Source organism: Condylostylus longicornis, unplaced genomic scaffold (genome assembly GCF_029603195.1).
Source record: "Condylostylus longicornis isolate FDR11 unplaced genomic scaffold, ASM2960319v2 ptg000007l, whole genome shotgun sequence".
In the NCBI taxonomy this organism is placed as follows: domain Eukaryota; kingdom Metazoa; phylum Arthropoda; class Insecta; order Diptera; family Dolichopodidae; genus Condylostylus; species Condylostylus longicornis.
Window position 1 is genome coordinate 625,334 of NW_026577976.1, and position 23,057 is coordinate 648,390.

Below are 23,057 nucleotides of genomic sequence, written 5' to 3' on the forward strand. Positions count from 1 at the left end.
TTTCTGTTTTTATTTTATAAAAAAAAAAATATTACTTTAATATGAATAATTTGAAAGGTAATAATTTCATCTTCTTTAAATTGTAAGTATGTATGGGCATTATATAAGATATTCGTCTGTATTTACATATTTTGAATAAATTATTTTCATATTAACATTATAATATGGAAATAAATTTTCATTGTATAGGTATTATAGGAACTTAAACGCGGTTGTTCTAGTAGAAAATTTGTTTTATATCATAAATAATGTAATAACAAGAATACAAGAAAAACTAAAGTCTTTGATTAACGAATTCATGAAATACTTCAATCTCATACTAAGCCAAATCTATAGAAAAAAACTTAATCACGTCTTTAAGAATATACCTATGTGTCAAATTTTATAATAGAGAACAGTTTTGAGCTTTAATTATTAAAACCATTAAATCAAAATCCAGGCTTGTTTTAGCCTTAATTACATATCAATACGAATCCGAAAATTTTCTATCTATTGCCAAAATTCTATTTGTTAATTTGTTATATTGTCATCATTGCCTAATTCTTAAGAAATTGCACAAATTCTTAAATTATTATCAACTTTACATATTTTCTTAAAGCAAATACAAAGCTATCCGCAACAAAGACAAAATGTCTAAGAACCAATAATGCTTCAGTTTGCCACATTTCATAGTAAATGTAAATATATACTAATGTGATTTTCGACCCTTTCTCAATTTCAAATCCAGACCAGGTTATTATAATAATAATATTGAATTTCAACAAAAATAAATAAGATACATATATTAATTAAACTTCAATAATTAATACAAAGAAAAAATTACGGCAGGCTGGTCACTGTCTAGTTAACTCAATGACGTCTAAAACTGACGCATGACTCTAAAGTCAGTGGAAGGTCTTTACGCTTCCAATTGGAGTAAGGGAACAAAAAGAAATGTGATTGCAAAACTAATGCTGGAAACCCTGGTTAAATACAAATGGTCAAAACTCTCTCAAAATTGCATATATGTACGATTCCAATTTTGACAGTTCGTTTGTAAGACAATTGTTTACGTCTTGATTAAAACAATCCTTCTTTGTGACTTCAACTCAATTTGAATTCCCAACTGAGCTCTCAATTCACAATTGAGCTCTTAATTGATTTTGTTATTTTTTTGTAACTTGAGCAATAACATTGGTGTTTCCATTTTTTTAGTATATTTTGTGTAATTATCTCATATTCATATGTGTGTGTGAAAATATTTACTCATACGTTTATAAATATGAATGACATATACATACATATGCTTTCTTATTGATTAGCACTTTAAATTATATAGAGCGATTATAAAAATTTATTACTCATGGAATAAAATGTATAACAGCCTTCGTAAAAAGTTTCATTTTTGATTAAAGAAACTCTCTTGTAAATTTATTAATTGTTATGATGTTATTATATTTTAAATGTTATCTAAGGAATTTTCAATTTGGTAGCATTTTAGGAAGGAAATCAATTGGGAGCAACATCAGCTTTAAATTTACAATATTATGTAATTTTCTTCTTTTAAATTAATTTTAAAATTCATCAAAATCATTTTAAAAGGCAAATATATACGGATTACATTTACCTACATTTATGTCACAATTATAATAACAACAAACCCAAGTTATTTGGGTTTTAACTTGCAAATATTTGTATAGATTTAGGCATGAAGAATGATGATATTTGAAAAGAGTAAAAACAAAAAATATTAAACATGCGCAATATAGCAAAAGTTTTAAGAAGAAAAACAAAAGTGATAAACAAAGTTAAAATTAAAGATTAAAGATTTGGATAAAAACAGAAAATAACGCTTAATATTTTGCCTCATCTATGTTATACATAATGACTATGTTCACCATACTGCTAAGGGATTTTTAAGAAGCTTTTTTATGTGAGTTTTTTCAATTTTTTTTTCTTCATTTTCTTGTTTGCGTTGATTTTGTCTCTTACAACTTTGATTTTTTAGACCGCACACATAATAAATTCATTTTCATTATGCCGATTATCCTTTAATTTTTTTTTGTATTTATATTTTTATTCTTTTGTGTATATTTTAATTGAGGTGATTCTTAGAAAGAAATAAAAATGGTGTTGAAATATGTATAAGAGAATTTTAAGTAGAAAGGATATAAGAATGAGTAATTAAAATAAACAATAATTTTTAATCGAATTTAGGCGGCTTGAATTTTCATTAAAATTATTATACATAAACTCAATATAGAAGATTTTAAGCAATGTTCCAAGGAATTATAATCACCAAAATGCAAAAGATTTCCATTTTTGACAGCTGTACGTTTGATTTAATCCCCTGCGATGACCCCTGCTTCGAGATTGAAATTGTAATAATAGTATAAATTAGTCGAATCACTGTGCCTTTTTGAAGATTATTTTAATAAGGTAATTAGACATGTCTATCATTTCAATATGTACTGCTCACAGAAAATAATGAAAATGGTATTCTATGAACTTTTCGTTTCGAAATTAAAGTATGCTATTGCTTGCGGGAGTATAGTACATATTTCAATAAAACTCTCCCTCTCCTTGTTTCTGAGAATTTTTTGCGGTTGATTTGCACACATAGCTTTCCGCATTTCATATCATTGGGGATTTTATCACTTCGTCATATTTTGGAGAATTTGTAAAAGTATATACATCAACTCAAATATTGGAAGATGTTTTGGTTCAAAGAGCTCAAATTTGCTTATTTTTGCCAGTTTTTTATTTCTTCGCTTCTCGCATTTTTAATGAATTGCAGACAGTTGCTGTTTACCTAATGGCTAATGGTATATAAATGGTACTTATCTTCATGCTTTCAATTCTACTTGCATGTGCTTATTTTGGAATTTTGTTATTCTTTATTTCTTTATCAGTTTACTTGCAGTTGATAATTATTTTTCTTTCAAGCTAATTATACTATTTTGTAAAAACTATTATAAATATTAGAATGAATTAAATTTATATACTTTGCCATATTTATATACATAGGTTTATATTATTGTCCTAATACTTTGCACACTACTATGATATTTGCTAATTTTTCATAATATAAAATCAAATTAACATCCCCGTATAACAGAATAGAACTTTTTGAATCTAAAAATCATTAAAAAACTCCAAAAACAATTGAAATCCTTTTCATTTTATTCCCAAATCAAATAAAATAAAAATCCAGATTATCTTTAAGCATTTTATGTCTATCAATATTGCGACAACTAAATGATAATGTAATATGGGTCTATTGTATTAAAGAATGTCCCTTTAGTCCATCTATATACATATATATGACATATTTATTTATTTACCTTATTGCCTTTAATAATAAGCGCCAGGTTTTATATAATTATTAATGAGGTTGTTATAAACACGGGACTCTTTTTTGATATTTTTTTTTAATTTCGCTTTTGTTTTATTTTTTAATTTCTTAACTATAATACCTTCTTTATATACAAAAATTTGACCATTAACGGATAAAGGTAAAAGGAAAAAAATCGGAATCTAAAAATTATAACTTCATGAATACATTACATACAAACAAACATTGGTAAACCGATTTCAAAAAAAAAAAAAATTTGGAATAACTTGAAAACGTATATGAAAGAGGATAAGGTGTTTTTCTTCGCCCCGGAGCTTATATATAAAGGTAAATTAACAAATAACACCATTCAGTAACATCACTATACAATCAACACCGTCATCAAAATCAATATTATCATTGTCGACATCATCTTGGTAGGTACAGGTGATATAGGTATAAAAATTATTTGTTTGTTATCTTATAATCTTATATAATGTTTAACTTTTCGGTGGCTCTTATAATATTTAAAACATATGATAGTATATATATAGATATACGGTAAACAGTTGTTGCGTGTTTGATTTTAATCACGATAAAAATCAGTGTTGTTAAGATAAAGTCAAACGGATGAATCGAACAGTAATATATAAGTACAAAAATAAAATAAAAGAAAAATTACTGAATAACATTGGAAGATGCTGCTTTGGACGGTAATGCTAAATTCGGTAGCTGATTTTAAAATGAGATTTTCTTATGTTCTTTTAAAAATATCACGATAAAATCAGTGATATTTCCGTTTCTCAGTTTTTTATTTCTTGTTAATTTAATGTATGTTTCTTTTGAATATTATTGCTGTGTTTTACAGCAAAATTGAGTTTTTTCATAATTAATAACAAAAAATTTTGACATTAAACACAGTCCAAAACACAAAAATTATTGATGAGAATGGTGGCCGCTCTAATCTTATTTGGTTTGTACCACTATAGATTTATTTCTCTTACATAATTCATTAAAAAAATATTTTTAACAAACTTTTGTAATTATTTCAACTTTTTATTGTAAAATTTTAAGTTATTTTAAAAATTCCACACTAAATTGCAAATTGATAAAACAAAACTGTTTTTTACTGAAAAACAAACTAATTAAAAAAATACTACATTCAGCATGTCAAGCATCAAGCCCGCAGCATGTAAAATAGCACATTTCCACTTCACATAATGAAGCCTATACTCTGTATACTATTGAATTTTTTATATAGCTTTGAAGATTTAAAACTTAATAATTCTATTATTAATTCTATCTAGTATAATATTATATTGTCATAAAATTTGAATAAATTTCGTCAAAATCATAAAGTTGATTACAATAATCATAAGGTAAAAATTTATCATAAAATATATAGATAGATCAAATTTGACTGCTAGTCAATTTATATTAAGAGAATCAATAAGATTCTTTATGCCTTAAAATTTTATTATAAAATGACGATACTTAGCAATTAAATTCATGTTTTTGTGGAAGTTCATTGGAGTATTGTAAATATATTGTAGAACGAAATTTGTGAATTTGCAAATTTTCAGGGGTAATAACTCTAAACTCCTAAAATTCAAAGTCAATCCGAGTTGCAAAAAATTACAAAAAATCAAAATGACCTGGATGAATGCTTTTAATATTTTATGATATACATAGGTCTTCAAAAAATATACTTCATTCCTTCAGTATTAGCTGAATTTTCAGTTTGGTTTTACTTTAAGCACAGCGAGTAATGAAGTATTGCTAATTGATGACAAAAAAATACTTCAATCTTCCTTGAAAGGCAGGCGTACAAACTGACACAATGAACGCAAAGGGCTTGTTTTCCCAAAACTCTTTGGAAATATGCTGAAAGCTTGAAATTATAAATGTACGTAATCATTTAAAATTTTATTCAATATTATATTAGATTATATAAAGCCATTAAATTAGCGTTAAAAAAACATCTATTAAAAAATTTATTTCCATAAATTTTTTTAAATAAAATCATAAAATTTTTAATTTCTTTATAATATTTCGCTCATTAATTCCAATGTACGAGTATAATATCATAATTAATATGCTATAATATTATAGCTTGTCATTATTTTTATTGACTTTCGAAAAAAAAAACAAATTATATGTTTGTCAGACAACTTTTCATAAATATGAAATAAAGGATTGAGAACTCGAAGTTCATAAAATTCGTAAACAAATTTAATTATTATTCCAGTTTAAATTTTAAAAGCAACTTTTTCATTATACATATATATATAGAGGGCAATTTGGTTGGCAGTTGGTTTTCTTGTAAACTTTTGCAAAATCATTTTATACATAAAATACATTTATTAATTCATTTATATTAATTTTAAAGTTCCATTCTTTTTTATTACAAAATTATAAAATAAAAGAAAACTGTATGTATTTTGTAGCAATTATGTGTTTCAAATTATATGCAATAAAATTATTATATGATAAAAATTTTTATCATAATTTTTGAATAAACTATTCTATTATAATTATACATAATATATAGCTATGTATATAAAAATATAAATGTATTTTAAATTGCTTTAAAATATATTTAAAAAATTATTAAATTTTAAACAAAATTAGCAACAAAGAAGCTTGTATCAAGAAGAAAAAAAAACTCACCTGCTAATCTATCTTTAACTGCTTGATGAGCTAAAGCTGCATGATGTAATGGTGGTAATGCCCAGGCTAATGGTGATCTTTGTGGTGGTACTCTTAATACATGTCCAGTTGGATATATTGGATATGAATATAATGCTGCTGCTGCTTGTGTATTATAATGTTGTGATGCTAAACTTGTTGCTATTCTAATATCATTTTCATTAATTTCTTTATCTGTTGGACTTTTATTATTATTATTTTCATATGGTTTTGATAATAATCTTGATATACTAAATGGTAAATTTTCACTTGATGATCTTGTTTGTTCAGATTGTAAAGATTCACTGTAGCATACAAAAAAAAAAAAATTGTAAAAATTGTAATCTCCTATAAGTGTATGGTTTAAATTCAAAAAAATTAAGTACTTTAAGGAAAATAAATGTTATATTAAAGAGATAAGTATGTAAGTTATATTTACTGAAAAAATAATTACTAAAATATTCTAAATCAATACTATAATTGTATACCAACAAATTTAATTGAATCGTTGAGAAGAACAGCCCCCTATGTGTATATGTTACTCTAATCCTCGATTGAATGTAAATATTATTTTTTTGATTATAATTGTTATAAGAGAACCAAAATTCAACTCATTCAGCTCAATTCAAGTGTCATCTCCATTCACTCTTAATAAAACCACTTTAAAGTTTCATAAGCAGTGAAACAAATTAAAATTTTCTTGTCATAATAATTAAGTATATATTCTTATAAAATGTATGTCTATATTACAACACCATTTTGCATATTATTATTATCATTAAGTTAGAACTTGCACTATACATTGTTTTATTTGCTATGTCCTTTGCATTCACTGGTAAACATAAGTAAATTCTATTATTTAATTGACATGTTAATTAGTTATACGAGTACCTTCTAATCTTTTTTTTTCTTTTACAATACAAGAACTTGCATCTAGTTAAATAAAATATTTACTTAAATGTAGTTAACAGGAAATATCGCCATCTATATAAAATTCTTTAACTAATTTACTCTTTAATTTTCTGATAAAACCTAGTCATTTTAATTAATAGGTTTTATACACATACATATACAAATAGCGAACAAAATAATTTCAAAAATTAATTTATTTTCATATAATCTTAAAATAAATTAATTATACATCAATATCTTTTCATTCCTTTCTTCAATTAAAATCTTATTTACAAATAGCATATACATAGACCTAATTATAATATTACTATATATATATAATATATATTATTAATATTATAAGTAAATACTTAAGAGGTTGTGTATTCATGTATTTATGTGTGTGTATAGTATAAAAATATTTAACTATAATATTATACATCCTCTCTTTAATTCGTGTTAATGGATAAGAGCATGTCATTAACGCAATATCATGATGATCATGAATGTATGTAAAATTTTTATATATACATACATATATATTTATAACATTACGTCTGTATACAGTAGTGAGCACAAGTTTTGCTATATTATATATTGGCATATTATTTATTAATAATTGAAAAAATTAAATTTCAAGTTTACATTTATTATAAACTATATCAATGAAAATGATAGGAAACTAAATAAGATTCATTTATTTATTGAGTGATTTCATGTAAAAATTTGAAACAATTTTTGAAGAAAACTTAATATTTCAAGTAATGCCTTACATTGTTGTCAAATAATAATAAAATTTTTGTTCTTAATAATTCTGGCAGCTTGTATCATATCTAGATATTTGTTTAGTAAATAATATAAGTTATGAGTTTTAAAGCTGTTCTCAAATATTCTACTTTCTTATTTTTCTGACTGAATGATCAAAATTTAATTTAAGTTGAGCAGCGTAAATGTAAGGATTTATAATTAATGAATTTAGCAGTGTCCAAAGAACCTATGACCGCATAGCATAAAAATATACTATATATTTTAATTTGTTATTTGTATAACACAATTTATACACGTATAATTTCTATACATAAATAATACACGTCATCTTTCAAATAACAAAAATTTTAAAACAATTACACTTAATATAAGTAATTAATATCATAATAGTCCGTCTTCTTGTAAAATTTCACTTGTTTGCAACATTAAAGACCTACAATGTACTTCAATACAAGTAGGTATGTATGTATATAATTGGATATTAAGATATTAATATGTCGTGATTTAAGAATTTAGTAATATTTACTAAATACTTTTTACATATTCTTATCCATTAATAGATGACAGTAATTTAATTACGTCTTGAGATGCATTATCATTCAATATTCTTATATGGTATACAAATATATTCAAATACCACACTGTAAAAATTTTAGCGAGTGAATTCCAACTAGACAAATTCTAGTGACGAAATTCACGTGAATTCAAGGAAAATTTATTAGTTTTCTTGTAATTTCAATTTTTTGAATTAGAAATCTAGTATTTTACAACTAGATGTTCTATGAAATTAATTTTGCTATAGAATTCTAGTAAACAACAATTACTGTCTAGTAATATAGAAAAACACGAAATAGAAAAGAAGTAATTTTTACTTGAAAACTATACAAATAAATAGATTCTATTAATGCATTTGAAGCATGTTAGACGTCTAGAAAAATTAATCAGAATAAAGAGAAAAATAATAGATTCCATTTACGTACAGAATAACTAGAAATCTAGGTAGTTTTGGAGGAATCTGGGCGAAAAGAACGGAATCCGATTTTATAGTTTCCAGTTTGCAATTTTGAAAATATGCGAAATAGAATAGAAGTAATTTTTACTGGAAAACTGTGAAAATCAATAGATTCCATTAATGCATTTGAATAATGTGAGATGTCTAGCAAAATTAAATAGAATAAAGAGAAAAATAACATATTCCATTTACGTACAGAATAACTAGAAATCTAGGGAGTTTTGAAAGAATCTGGGCGAAAAGAACAGAATCCGATTTTATAGTTTCCAGTTTGCAATTTTGAAAATATGCGAAATAGAATAGAAGTAATTTTTACTGGAAAACTGTGAAAATCAATAGATTCCATTAATGCATTTGAATAATGTGAGATGTCTAGCAAAATTAAATAGAATAAAGAGAAAAATAATAGACTCCATCCACGGACAGGATAGCTTGACATCTAGAGAATTTTAGTCGAATCTGGAAGAAAAAGACGGAGTTCGGTTTCATGATTTCGATTTTTTGGCGGTTGTCCGGAGATCTAGTAAATTTAAAAGGAATCTAAACAAAACAAACCGAACTATATACTATATATTATTACCCATACAAAGAAACCACACACCATCGAAAAAAATAACACGTGCTTTTTTAAACTTTGCTTTGTAATTGACCCAATAAGCTAACTTTTAGCAAAAGTTATAAGCTCATTGGGTAAAATAAATTGTTTTGATAAAATTATAAATAGAATAATACACATTATTAAGAATTAAAATTTGATAGTACTTAGAAATAAGCATGCAATAGCAAAATTATTTTAAATTACATTGCAATTTCCCTGTTCTTGTTTGATTTTGGTACAAAGCGCGGCTTTGTAAAAAAAAGGTAACTTTGTCAAAAATTTAAAATTTTTAGTTTCGTAAAAACTGATATTTGTAAAAAAAATCTGTTATTACTATTGTGAAATAGCTTAGAATTTTTTCCTAAACATAATAATTCATACTTTGTTGATAATTGATACTTTCTTCGTTCAAATACATACATATTACTATAAATAGTAACTTAAAATGAACATCGAAAGCCTTTTTGTCTTACTGTTTTCTTTAAAGTCAAATAAAGGATTCAAACTAGTAAATGCGTCAAAATTTAGTAAAATAGAATTTAGTATAAAATCTATGATTTTTCCAAAAATTTAACAAGTCTTAACATTACATTTAAATTATTTCCTGCTGCATTGTAAAAAAGTTTAAATATGAAGATTATAGTTTTAAGAAATTTTGAGAAGAATGTAATATTAAATCACAAAAACAGGCTAATAGATTCGGAGATTATTAGTCGAAGCTTCGAAAGGACTAAGGACTTGTTATTTTCAACATTACTATTACAGCTACTTTTCATTTTAACTTTCCAAAACCAATTACATGTGGTCACACTATTTTAACTATTCTATTTCTACATTTGTTTATGTATCGCTTTACGCTTTTTAAGAGTGTGACCATGTCTACATTTTTTAAATTATAAATTTTACATGGAAAACTAAAAATTTCAACATAACAAAAGATTTAAATTTTCAAATTTGATTTATGCACGTAAACCTTTAATTAATAGTATGTATATATACATATGTAATGCATTTTTATGTATATTTTTTTCTTATGCATGTATATATAAAAATTTATATATTTTATATATGTAAATAATTCAAAAATTTAAACATAATATAATAAGAAAACTTTTTTTGAAATATTATTATATTAATTAATTCAAGAATTGAATATCATATGACTAATATTTCAGTGCATTTGTACTTATAGTCCCTCATACTTCGGTGCATTTATATTTGTACATATTTAAGAATGTACAATATTTAGCTTTTAGCAAAGCTAAGTGAACAAGCACATTTGTTACCCACTAATTTAAATAAGATATTTTTGGCTATTTTTAAAAAGAAAAAATGCTTAGAATATGTTTATTATTTTAGTTTTATGGTACATATTTCAGATATAAAAACATAAATTCATGCAATAAAACTATTTTAGCCATTACAAATATTTTAGCATTATTGGGCCAGTTGTTATTAACTTAAATTTCCTTGTATAACAAATTATATGCTATTATCGTGATATGGCCACACTTTACGCAACATGTAACTACATGTTGAATTATTTTTCACATTATTATTACGCGCGTAAAATGTATACAATTCTACATTATACAATTAGGTAGCCATGAAATCAAACTTCACAAATGTATAAAATGTGTACATATACATACATAGTTAATATATATTTTATTTGAAATATTTGGCTTACACTTTACAGTTATTTATGAATATATTAAAAAAACAAAGAACAGAGAAGTCAAATTTTTTTGATTTTCTTTTCATTTTTTTTAAGTCCAGACGTACATATGTATATATGTATGTGTATAACAAATAAAAAAAATTTGATGGTGAAAGGAATAACGAAATAAATCGTCTAAAGAAGAATACTCGATTTTGTTTCAAAATCTTGTCTTTTCAAAATTTATAAATATATAAAAATTCATATCTTTATTAACATTTTTATGCCAAATAAGTTGCAAATTTTTTTAACAAATTATTATTTCCCAGATATTTTTATTAACCATGTTCAAAAGATGTTTCTCAAATATTTATTTTTATTAGGCTATCTCAATTTTGCTCGTTTGTTGTTTAATATTTATTAAATCTAAAGAAATTTTCAATTTATTTTGCTTAATAATGTACATATTTGCTTTCTTTATTTATTGCGTTATTCTTTTCGCCACCAAGTTTTTTTCGCGCTTTAATATTATTCAAACGAAAACTACATACTCATATTATTATCATAGTTATAAACTTAACATACACATACATGTATATTTAAAATGCAAATCTAGTGATATTCTGTAAAAGATAGTAAATATCAATAGACTTCTTGCAAATTTTAAATTTTTTTGGGAGGTTCTAGCATAATTAAATATGGAATAGTAAAATACACTTGATTTCAGTTGAAGTTTGAACAAATTTGGAGAGATTTTTAAAAAGAATTGAATAACGCGGCAGTATTGAAAGGAATTTCGAAGAGTGAACTTTAATTGTGAATTTAGTTAAAGTAAATTAAAAATTAGCAATAATAAAAATAGTACAAAAAAATTAAAAAATAGTGAAAACAATTTAAAAACTATTGCAAATAAATTTTAAAACAGTCTAAACAAATTAAAAGAAATAAGTTTTAAAGAAAATTTTATAAAAAATAAGAAACATATTTTGGAGGTAAAATATATAAATACATACATACATATGTATATGTTTGCAGGTAAACATAAGCATAAACATTTTATTTTAAGGTTTATAATTCTCAAAATATGGACGTTGAGGCTTTTTTTGTCTATTTGGTGGAAAAAGGTATTAGCAGTGATGTTGCAGAAATTTTGAGAAGTAAGTAAAATATCACTTTTAAAAAATATTAATTATTTTTTAACTTTTTTTTATTTTAACTGTAATTTTTCTGTGTTATTTATATCAGACAATTCATTTTACGCATACAGTAATCGACATTTATATGTATGCGTGTAATTTTTTTATGTTATACTATACATATATAAATTCAATCTATGGTTTTAAATAATTTAACTTAAACAAGTAGATATCAATTTTAAAAATTTGTAACTGTCATTCATTCAACTGAGAAACCTCTATTAAATTTTTTTTACATTTTATAAAATATTTACATACTCGTAGTTATCAATTTTATTTTAAATATTAGAAAATGAAATGTTTTTTGTGTTTGGACCATATATCTGACTTAGCCAAAGATATTAGACATCATTTCATCGTGAAGCATAATATACCCTTTTCCAAATCAAACGCAAGTGGAATTTTTATTTGCATTGAAAATGATTGCATGTCCAGTTTTTGTCAATTCAGGAACTTTTTTCGTCATTTTACAAAAAAACATAAAAATTCTGAGCCTAAAATTAATCAAAACAATTACTTTTGTGAAGATATTTCTTATTCTGAAATTTTACAAGTGCATTCAAATTCTGAAAATCAATTTAATATCAAAGAAGTAATACATCAAGCTTTTTCTGATTTACGATGTAACGCAAATTACACAGAGGCTAGTATACAAGACTTCCATTCAAAATGTAGTCATATTGCTGCAACAATATCTTATTACTTGAAAAAAGAAACTACAAATTTTCTAACAGAAAATAATATAGAATTAAACTCGTACAGGACAATTAAATTATTAAACACTTTCGATATTAGTAATCATTTTAAAGGAACCGTAAATTTTCAAACACAATTAAATGATTTAAAGAAAAACCAAACCTACGTTGAGCCAAAACATATATTTTTAGGGCATCGAACTGAAAATGCTTTTAAACAAACAGAAAGTTTTTCAAAATTACAAATTGAAAGTTTTCAATATATTTCAATCACAGATACTTTAACATCTCTTATTAAAAATGAACATTTCTTTGAAATAATAAGGAATGAAAATCATAATAATAGTAATGGTCTGTCATACAAAAACTCTGAACACTTTAAAAAGAACATGTTTTTGAACAAATATCCAGATGCAATTAGATTCAATTTGTATTATGATGATTTAGAAGTAGCTAATCCTTTAGGTTCAAAAGCAACTTTTCATAAATTAGCAGTTTTCTATTACACAATTCAAAATTTACCATCAGAATTATATTTTCAACTTAAAAATATATTTTTATTAGCAGTTTGTTACACCGAAGATTTGAAAAAATACGGTTTTGAAAAAGTTCTTAAACCATTTAATGATGATCTCAAGTATCTTACATCTGACAGTGGTGTTAAAGTGCTACTGAAGAATGGGAGTACATATACGCTACGTGCAAACCTTATTAGTGTAATAGGAGATAATCTCGCAGTACACGAAATTTTAGGCTTTACAAGTCCTTCTTCTAATATGTTTTGCAGAGAGTGTTTAATAGACAGAGCTAGTTTTCAAAAAGATTATAACAAAATATTTCCCTTAAGAACTTTTAAAAACTACAATGAGCAAATTAAACTAATAAAAGAAAACTTGTTAAACATAAAAAAATTTGGGGTTAAAGAAGATTCTACATTGAACAATGAATATTTTCACTGTACGGATAATCATAACTTTGATCCTATGCACGACTTGTTGGAGGGTATAGTCCCTATGGAAATAAAATTGGTTTTACACAAGTTGATAGTTCAAAAAAAATTATTAACAATTCAAACACTAAATAGTCGAATTCAATCATTTCGTTATGGATTTGTTGAACGCAAAAATAAACCCAGTGCAAATTTCACACAGTTAATGCTCAATTCAAAAGCAAACAAAATCAAACAATCAGCTGTTCAAACTTGGTTATTGTTGAGATCGTTACCCTTTCTAATATCTGATATAGTACCTTCAAGTGAAGAGGAGTATATAACTATTTTAGTTCAATTAATTAAAATGTTGGAAATTATTTATTGCGACAATATAAACTCACATTTGATTTGTGAATTAGATGAAATTATCCATCTTCATCATGATTTATTTTTAAAACTTTTCCCTAATAAAAAAATGATTAACAAACACCATTATATTATGCACTACCCACAATGTATGATAAAAAAAGGACCTTTAAATACTTCGTCTTGTCTTAGATATGAAAGCAAACATAGTTTATTGAAACATCAAATTATTGTAGCTAAAAATTTCAAAAATGTACCAAAAAGTGTAGCAAAACGACAAGCTTTATGTCAAAGTTCATATATAGCAAATTGCTTTTTTAATGTGAACAAAACGTATGTAAATTCATATAAATACGTCGAAAAAACTGCTACTAAAAGTCTTAATTTTATTCAAAAATACTTTCCTAATACTAATAAAATAAAGGTAATTTCATCGCTATCATACAAAAATATTGAATACAGAGCTAATTTAATAATAACTCTTGGCGACAGATTTTCTTTTGAGGAAAGCATTTTCCCTTGTTTTGCAGAAATAACTGAAATTTTTGAATCTGGTGAAAAGATATTATTTAATTGTAAAATCTTTAAAATAAAAAATTTTTGTGAACATCTCAATGCTTTTGAAGTATGCCATTCCGTAAAAGATAATAATATAGTTTTACAGTTGAATGAAATAGCAGACTATAGGCCAAATGTTGTATGGTACGCATATGGGAAAAAAGAAAAGTTTGTGGCTATTAAATATAGAAAATTGCTTTAATATAAAATTAAATAAAATATGTAAATGTAATATGTAAATAGGATTTAGTATTAGTATTAAAATTAGTTTTACCATGATTTGCGGTGGCAGATGAAGGTGTTGATGAAACAATGGCAAACGAAATAAACGAACAAGATTTAATCGCTTTACAAATAAAACTTGGACCGAGAAAAAAACTTTTGCAAATCTTGCAGGAATTTAAAAAAGATGTTATGGAAAACAATAGTCTAATAACATTTGTAAACCAGACTACATACTGCAATGAAACGGAAACTGAAATTTCGGATACAACATCAATATTGCTAACACAACAATATAATCAAGTATAAATTCAAAAAATATTTAATTGTATGTTATAACTAAATTGAAATTCCAATAATAGAACCGAAATTTGACTGCTATATTACAAGAGGATAAAAATGGAAAATATATTGCGAACAAACTCTTAAATAAAGAAAATCTTTCAGTAAAGGAGCTGAACACATTTAATCGTATATTAGTTGATGATTTGATAAACGTTTGCGGAAAGTAGGTATCAGTAACGTTCAATAATAATTACAAAATATTTTTTAGTCTTAAATATTTTTAATGAATTTTATTTCAGTTATCCCAAAACAGAAGATAAAACAAACCTAGCTCGGGCTATAGTTTCTAGTTATCCACAATTAGGGCAATATACTTGTCCAGATATACCTGCCCATGTAAAATTCATAAGTATAAAATTGAGATAAAGCTTTCTATATGTTTCTATATTTCAGGCTCTTTGGTTCGACCCGAAAGGATCTCCTAAAGGAAAAAAGGCATCTGGAAAAATTGAATTTCGCTTGCAACATGTTAGACTCACGTTGTCGCCTTCAAAAAAAAAAAATGAATTCTCAGCAAAGAGACAAAAAGAAAATATCAAACCAAATAAAGACCCGAACATTAATGCTAACTTGGTAATTATTAATTTTTCAGTATTTGGGAAAGTTTAGTACTTAACACAATACCTTTTTTTATCTTAAGCCCGATTTTATAGTATAAAAATTTTAATCACTTTTTAAGTTTTTGAAAAAAGATATTAAGCTGTATTTTTTTATTTAAATTTTTAATTTAGATTGCAGAATTGAAGACATTGATTCCGACAGAACAAAATTTCAATCGCATAAAATATTTAATGAACGAGACATTTGAAAATCGTAGATTTGAAATTGGACATTTAAAAATATTGGATACTTACCCAATATTTCTTGCCTACAAGGGCGCAATTGTAAAAATCGCAAACTAATTTATGAGTGTTTTTAAAATTAGCTTTTAATTTCTAGATTGAAAATGAGTTTGAGCTTTTAAAAAATAACAGATCTACTATTCAAGAATTGGAAAATTTTAACTTGGAACCGTTTTATAGGAAGGAAACAGAATTTCTTCAATGTGGTGAGCTACAATATGTATAAATTTAACTAGAAAACTTAATTAACTTATTATTTTTCAATTTATTAAGAAAACTTAAGAAAAATATTTACACTTTTGAAAATGCTGCCAAGCAGAAATTTGAAAAAAGCTAATGCTTTGATTGCGAGTAATTTAGATGATTGGGAAAAACTTGTTGCAGAGGAAGATTTAAAACCTCTTGTTCAATGGATTGATGTGAGATATAAAAGCTGTCTTGTTATTTTTTAGATTTTTGTATTTTTTTTTTAAATTTAAATAACATATTTGTTTTCAGATTAATGCCAATATAGAAAATATTTTAGATAGCGAGAATAAGCAACCGTTTCTCGTTTGTAGATGTACTGAAAAATTTTCACGCCTCACTGAAAACATTTATTTAGTAATTGACGGAAAAATTATGGAATGCGCAAACGATTTTCTTACAGCATTTGATACTCTTTTCAAAATTCACTACGTTTTGAATTTAAAATTTGATAAAAAAATTATGAAGTTGTTAAATTTTTTCGAAGTTTATGTGTACAAAATGAAAAATGTAAAACCTGTGGGTACTGTTTCGGTCTTATATCAAAAAATTACCAATTAATGTTATTTAATGTTTGGTTATATTATAGAATTTTCATAATTTTATGTATGTAAGTGTTGCAAAATGATATAGATGACAAATCATCTAAATACACATTATAATAATGTTATTATATTAAATGTAAAGAAATGAACCATTCTTTATACATATTCATATATTATTTTTATGAAGTAGGAATGTTAATTATTTATTTTTTTTTTCTTTTTTGAAAAATATTATACCTGATTATGTATGTAGATAAATTTGAATACTAATACTAAAAATGTATTATGACCAAATAATAAAATATTTTTTATTATTGATTAAATTTAGAAGTGCTCCAGCAAGTTTCATAGCCTTTTTTATAAATAATCGTACTGTATAAAGCAGTTTGTTTATGAGAGGAATATCTATTTTTTTTTAACTTTTTGAATTAAATATATTTTTTGTTAAATTTTTGTTTGAAAATATTTATAACGTATCTATATATAAGCAACAAAATTATACTACTAATTGTAACGTTGACTACAAGAACTTGAATTTTGCACTTCTGAATTTACCATTTTTTTAACTATGCTGCAAACAATAGATTTTATAAATTATCTAATATTTCAGTTACTTTATTCAAGCATATTTTTTCAATACCTAATATAAAAATTAGTTAATATAACACATTTCAATTAATACCATAATTTTTTTATACTTACACATTTGTTTCATTTAATTTACATTCTACAATAAGTTAGTGAGCAACATGTAAAAATGATTTCACAACTTAAAAATTGAGAAAATGTAATTAAAAAACAAAATAGTGCTATGTTAAGTTAAATGGAAAAACATAAGAACATTATCATAAAACTTCTTGTCAAACGCTATAAAACTAAGAAATAAAAAATACAATTTGTTATGTAAGACACAAAAATTGTTATTTTTCTATCATAAATGTAATTTATATTGCTTGAAATTTTTTGTGATGAGATTCCTAATAAAAAGTTTTAACATTAGAATTGTCGAAAATTTTGGTTTAGCCAAACCATATGTAAAATACTATAGGATAGATATATTTAGCAGATTTTCAATAATTATTCAATGGAAATTGGCCGCCTTTTTTAATTAGAAATCTATTCCTATTTAGCAGAAACTGGTTATTTAAAAACCTGGAATCCCAAGGTTTCTCTGCAGGAAATCTATTTAAAAAAACTAGAACTATGATGAAAAAAGAAATCGTTATCTAGTTTTATTCAATAGTAATATATTGGCATTTACTGGAAAGTTATTATAGAAAATCTAGTTAAACTGACAGGAATACCGTAAGAAATTTTAAAGATTTTCTTGTTTATTTCACTAGGAATTCTCTTATTTTCTCTAGTAATCTCCTTACTTTCACTAGAGGGTAGTCTTTAAAAAAATTGGGAATCCTAGCATTTATCATTGGAAGCCTAGTAAAACAAGCAAGTGGTTCTAGGAAAAATAAATGTGCTTTCTAGTTTTTTTTATCTCTGTAAATCTGTGTGTTTTCACTCGATATCAAGTAACTTTCATTATGGAAATTCCGGTATTTTTTCATAGTGAATCTAGTTAAGTTATCTAGAATACCGCAAAAAAATTTTACAGGTTTTCCAGCGTTTTTTATCAGAATACTGCTTTTTTTCACTAGAAACTGGTTACTTAAAATACTGTGAATTCTAGTGTATTTCATTGAAAACGCAGTTAAGTTATATGAAATACCAGTGGAAAATAAAAAGTTATTCAGCATTTTCCCCTAGAAATATTTTTCGGATTCCTTTTAAAGGTAGTTATCCAGATAACTAGAACTCTAGCTTTTTCAAGGGCAACTCTAATTAAATCTACTAGAATATCAGTGAAATAATAAACTAGACAATCTATTGATTTTTTTTTCACTAGAAAAATCTAGGAGCGCAACTCTAGTTGTATTTTACTCGGATCTAGTTGAAAAAAATTTACTGTGCAGTAATTTACGTATAGATATGTATGTTTACATATAAGAATTTACATAAATTAAATAATATGAATATGTACATATCAATTTTGTCAACATTTTATAATAAAATCATTTAACTATATAGAAATATTTAAATACAGAAAAACAAAAACATGTACACTTTAATATTGTATAAGTATAGCGAAATATTGAATGAGAGAAGAAATAGAAAAATAAGATAATTTTTTGCACCTGGGATACCAAGTTTTATCACATTGTAAAATTAACTTATACTGGTACACATACATATATTATATTCTTTTAATATTTATTTATGTTTATGTATATATGTATGTAAAAGATTGATATACTTAATATAATTAAAAGCCTCAAGTTGAGTTGTTGCCATTTAATCAACGATTTTACGTTATACACATGTATATACATATATATATCTGTATGTAGGTATAGGTGATATTTATTCAATTAAAATGTTCTTTTTTCTTTTTTTTAATTTGTTTTTTAATTATTGAGAACTTATTATATATGTATAATAAGTAATTGGTATTCATGTTTTCTGATGAATGAAAATACTCTAACAAGTGATTAATAAAATCCAGAAATTACTTATTAAAATTTTTTTCAATAATTTTATAGAAGTATTTGTTCTTTTACATTTAAATATTTCATACAACTGAAAATATGGGTATAAAAAACAGATTGTGATGCAATACTAAAAAAAAAATATTAGATACCTTAAATATATTGAATAATCAGATAGTACTTCAATAAAACTATTATTTTCTATAGCAGTAAAATAAAATTATGAAAATTTTAGTAGAAAATAATTAATTTTTGAAATTAAAAATATAAAAGCTAATTAATTATTAATTAAAATTAAATTCAAAAAATTCTGAAGTGATTGTACCTATTTGAATTTAATGTAATGAGAATTGAATATTAAGATTTTAGATATTTTAATGATTAAAACTAGTTTTCTATATGGAAGATAAAAAAAATGATTATAAAGTGAATGACATTCAATTATTTTTATAATCAAAATTAAAATTTGTTTGCTGATTACAATTGTTTATAATTTTTATATAACCTTTTTAATTGTTGTACATAGATGCTTAAATTAGTGATCTTGTATAATAGTTGATAAATAAGTTTATATTTTGACATGGACATGCATTTGTTAATTCCAAGGCTGTCAAAATTAATTCAATTTTTCAATTATTATTCCATCAAGGATTATTAAATTTCAAAAAACTATACTCTTTCACACTATAAGTTTATAAATTATTACTAGATTGTATTTCGTATATCATACTTTATAACTGTACTATACTTATTTAGAAATAAAATTATTGAAATACTTCCATTGTAAATGCTTAACATAAACTTTGCCGAAAACATGAACCTGCAATTGCAATTGCCGTAATTAAAGTTCAATGTTCACAAACAACAGTCAAAATTTCTTTGATTCAACAAAATAAATCAATATCGTTAAATAAAAATAATTATGGATAAATAGTTCCCTAAACCCTTTAAAAGACAGAGTCCAGCTGGTTACAATTTCGCTTTAAGGTGCCTGCCTTAAAATATTGTACTTTTTTGATTTATTGAACTACCCTTGATATTTAATCAAAAATTAGTAACAAGAAATTTCGGAATTTAATGAAATTTATACAGCATATTATGATAAGCGGGAGAAATTAGAACCAAAGATACAACCTAGCTTGAATAAGTGAAAAAATTTTATTCTGATTTACGGAATTCTTACTGAATTTACTGAATTTTTTAGAATTTTTTACACTTTTATAAAAATAATTAATTTTAATATTAAGAAAAAATTTTTACCTTCTTCCAATAGTAGATTCTGATAAGACTGTGTGTACTGAATAATTACAGCTATATTAAAATTCCCTAAAAGTGGTTCAAAAATCTACAAAGGAATATTCTTGCATCTTTATATATGCACAAAGGATGAGACATATTAAGAATTTTGTTATTGGAATTTTTACCGGCGGTAACTTATAATTTACAGATAGTTAAAATGAAATTAGGATAGTTATTAGTCGATTACTAGGATACAATGTATAATTAAATAGTTCGATAAAACAAACTATTCGAAATTTAAGTTATGTATTTCTTTGAATACAGGTTATTTTAGTCTATAATTTTAAAAATTATACTAACCTTAAAGGTGTTTCTGAATCATTATCATAACATCCTTCACTACCATCTAAATCAATATCTTCAGAACCATTACTACCACATGACATTCTTGAATCTGAATCAACATCAACATTTATTTCTTCACCATTATCATGATCATCATCTTCATGCGCTGACATTTTGATTATAGTACCTATTTTTCTATATATATATATTATTTGATTAAAATTTAATTAAGATATTTTTTAATTTTGTATTCTCAATATTTTTATTAAATATTTATTCTACGAATGTATGTACATATGTAGGTATATACACATAATATACTTTATGATTTAATTATAAACATTTACACCGTCAATTACTTAAATATTTATATTATAATTTTTGGTTTATTAAGTTATTCTTTACACAATACACTTATGACTTTAATCAGAAACTACTAAATATGAAGTTTCTTATATTCCAATTGATTTTTTATAATTTAAGGCACAGAAATAATAATTACTAATAGTATATCCTTACAATTCCACACAATATTGTTTAAATTATAAATTTTATTAATTCATATTTGGTTTTCATCAATTTCTGATTATTTTAGAAAACTTTAATTAGTAACAAATTTTAAAATGCACTGTTTATTTACTGTAGATATTGTAGCTTTTCTTGGGTGTACAGAATACCACTGGTCACTTAAATACTTGTTTACTATATTTATTTTTTATTTAAATACTGTATGTAGAAAGTGGTATACATTGAATGTATTTATTTTGATTAATAATTTATGAATAACTATTTTAGAAATTAAATTAAGTTTGACTGTAATCCACTACAGTTTTAGTCTACACACACACACAAATAAATAATATTTGCAATTTATTTCTTTTAATGACAAATTATTAGTTTTTTTATTAAATTTATTTTTAATTTTTTTTCAAAATATCAATTAAAAATTTAATTAAATTTCATTATGCAAAAAATATTTTTTGCAATCTGCAATATCAATATAATTTTCATGATAATTTAACAATTAATTTAATGACATCTCATTTTGATTGACATTTAAGTAATATTAATTGGATTTGATGACGTTTAAGATGACAAATCGTATGTCATTTTAAAAATAGAATACAAAAATTAAAAAATTTTTATATTTTATTCTTTACAGTATTCGTTTTATTTTTTTATTAAATATTGTTTAATTTTTTTTAATAATAATGCTTATTACAGTTATTGTAAGCCAACTAACCGCACGGGCACGTCAAATAAAACTGGTGTTTAATTTTAACTACCAACGATATCATCTCGTTTTGATTGTACTTTACTTATCTTTTATTTTTTTTTCTTATTTTCAATTTGTTTTCGTTTATTTTTTTGTTTTCTTCTCCGTCTCATTCATTTAAGAGTTAGTCGAAAATCAGGTTTTTTTTTTTTGATTTTATTTTCAATTATTTGTTTGTTTTGATCTCATACAGGTTATTTTTTATCTCTTTCACTCCTCATATTATTATTAATTTCATGTTGTACATGTTATGTTATTCCTTTTTTTTTTACTCTTGATTGCCACTGCTTTTCATTTTTAATCGCACCGAATATAAAAACAGCAACGATGTCGTTGTTTTGTTAACTTACACGGATTATACTTACTTTTTATAGTTATTATTTGTGTTTTTTTTTTTTCAAAAATATGTTAAAGTACCTTTAAACTAAATTGTGCATGTATATATACATAAACATAAAAAAAACTATTTAAAAACGAATATTATATCTACCTTTTAAAAAGAGCTCCGCCCAACTATTTATTAATAAAAATAAAATATAAAAGTATAAAAAAAAAATAAGTTTCAAACTGACACTTTTAATCAGTTTTACAAGGGGTGACACGATAAGTTTTTAATTTAAACGTTATAAATGTGTGAATGCCTACATATGTATGTATGTATGTATGTTTCCTGTTCTTTTTTATGTTCATTATTACTATGAACATGTTTTTTTGTAAGACAAGAATTACTTCTTAACTATTTCTTTATTTTTTTCGTCTTATATACCTACATACATATACG

The 23,057-nt window shown here is 24.1% G+C and overlaps 2 protein-coding genes across 2 annotated transcripts in view; one reads left to right on the forward strand and one right to left on the reverse strand.

Moving 5' to 3' along the window:
- The window catches only part of LOC129618485 (T-cell leukemia homeobox protein 3), a 70,000-nt gene extending 47,429 nt beyond the window's left edge, over nt 1-22,571 (reverse strand). Inside the window, exons 1-3 of the mRNA XM_055533270.1 lie at nt 22,549-22,571; nt 21,016-21,195; nt 5,984-6,306 (exon numbers count right to left, since the gene is read on the reverse strand). Of these exons, the coding sequence (XP_055389245.1) occupies nt 5,984-6,306; nt 21,016-21,195; nt 22,549-22,571 (526 nt within the window). The remainder of the gene's footprint in view (nt 1-5,983; nt 6,307-21,015; nt 21,196-22,548) is intronic.
- On the forward strand, nt 13,372-16,717 carry LOC129618477 (uncharacterized). The gene is made up of 7 exons (XM_055533262.1): nt 13,372-15,201; nt 15,261-15,406; nt 15,483-15,579; nt 15,637-15,816; nt 15,975-16,127; nt 16,183-16,291; nt 16,359-16,717. Exons 1-7 carry the CDS (start codon nt 14,989-14,991, stop codon nt 16,535-16,537), a joined length of 1,077 nt encoding a protein of 358 aa, XP_055389237.1. The 5' UTR covers nt 13,372-14,988; the 3' UTR covers nt 16,538-16,717.
- Nucleotides 22,572-23,057: the final 486 nt, after the last annotated feature.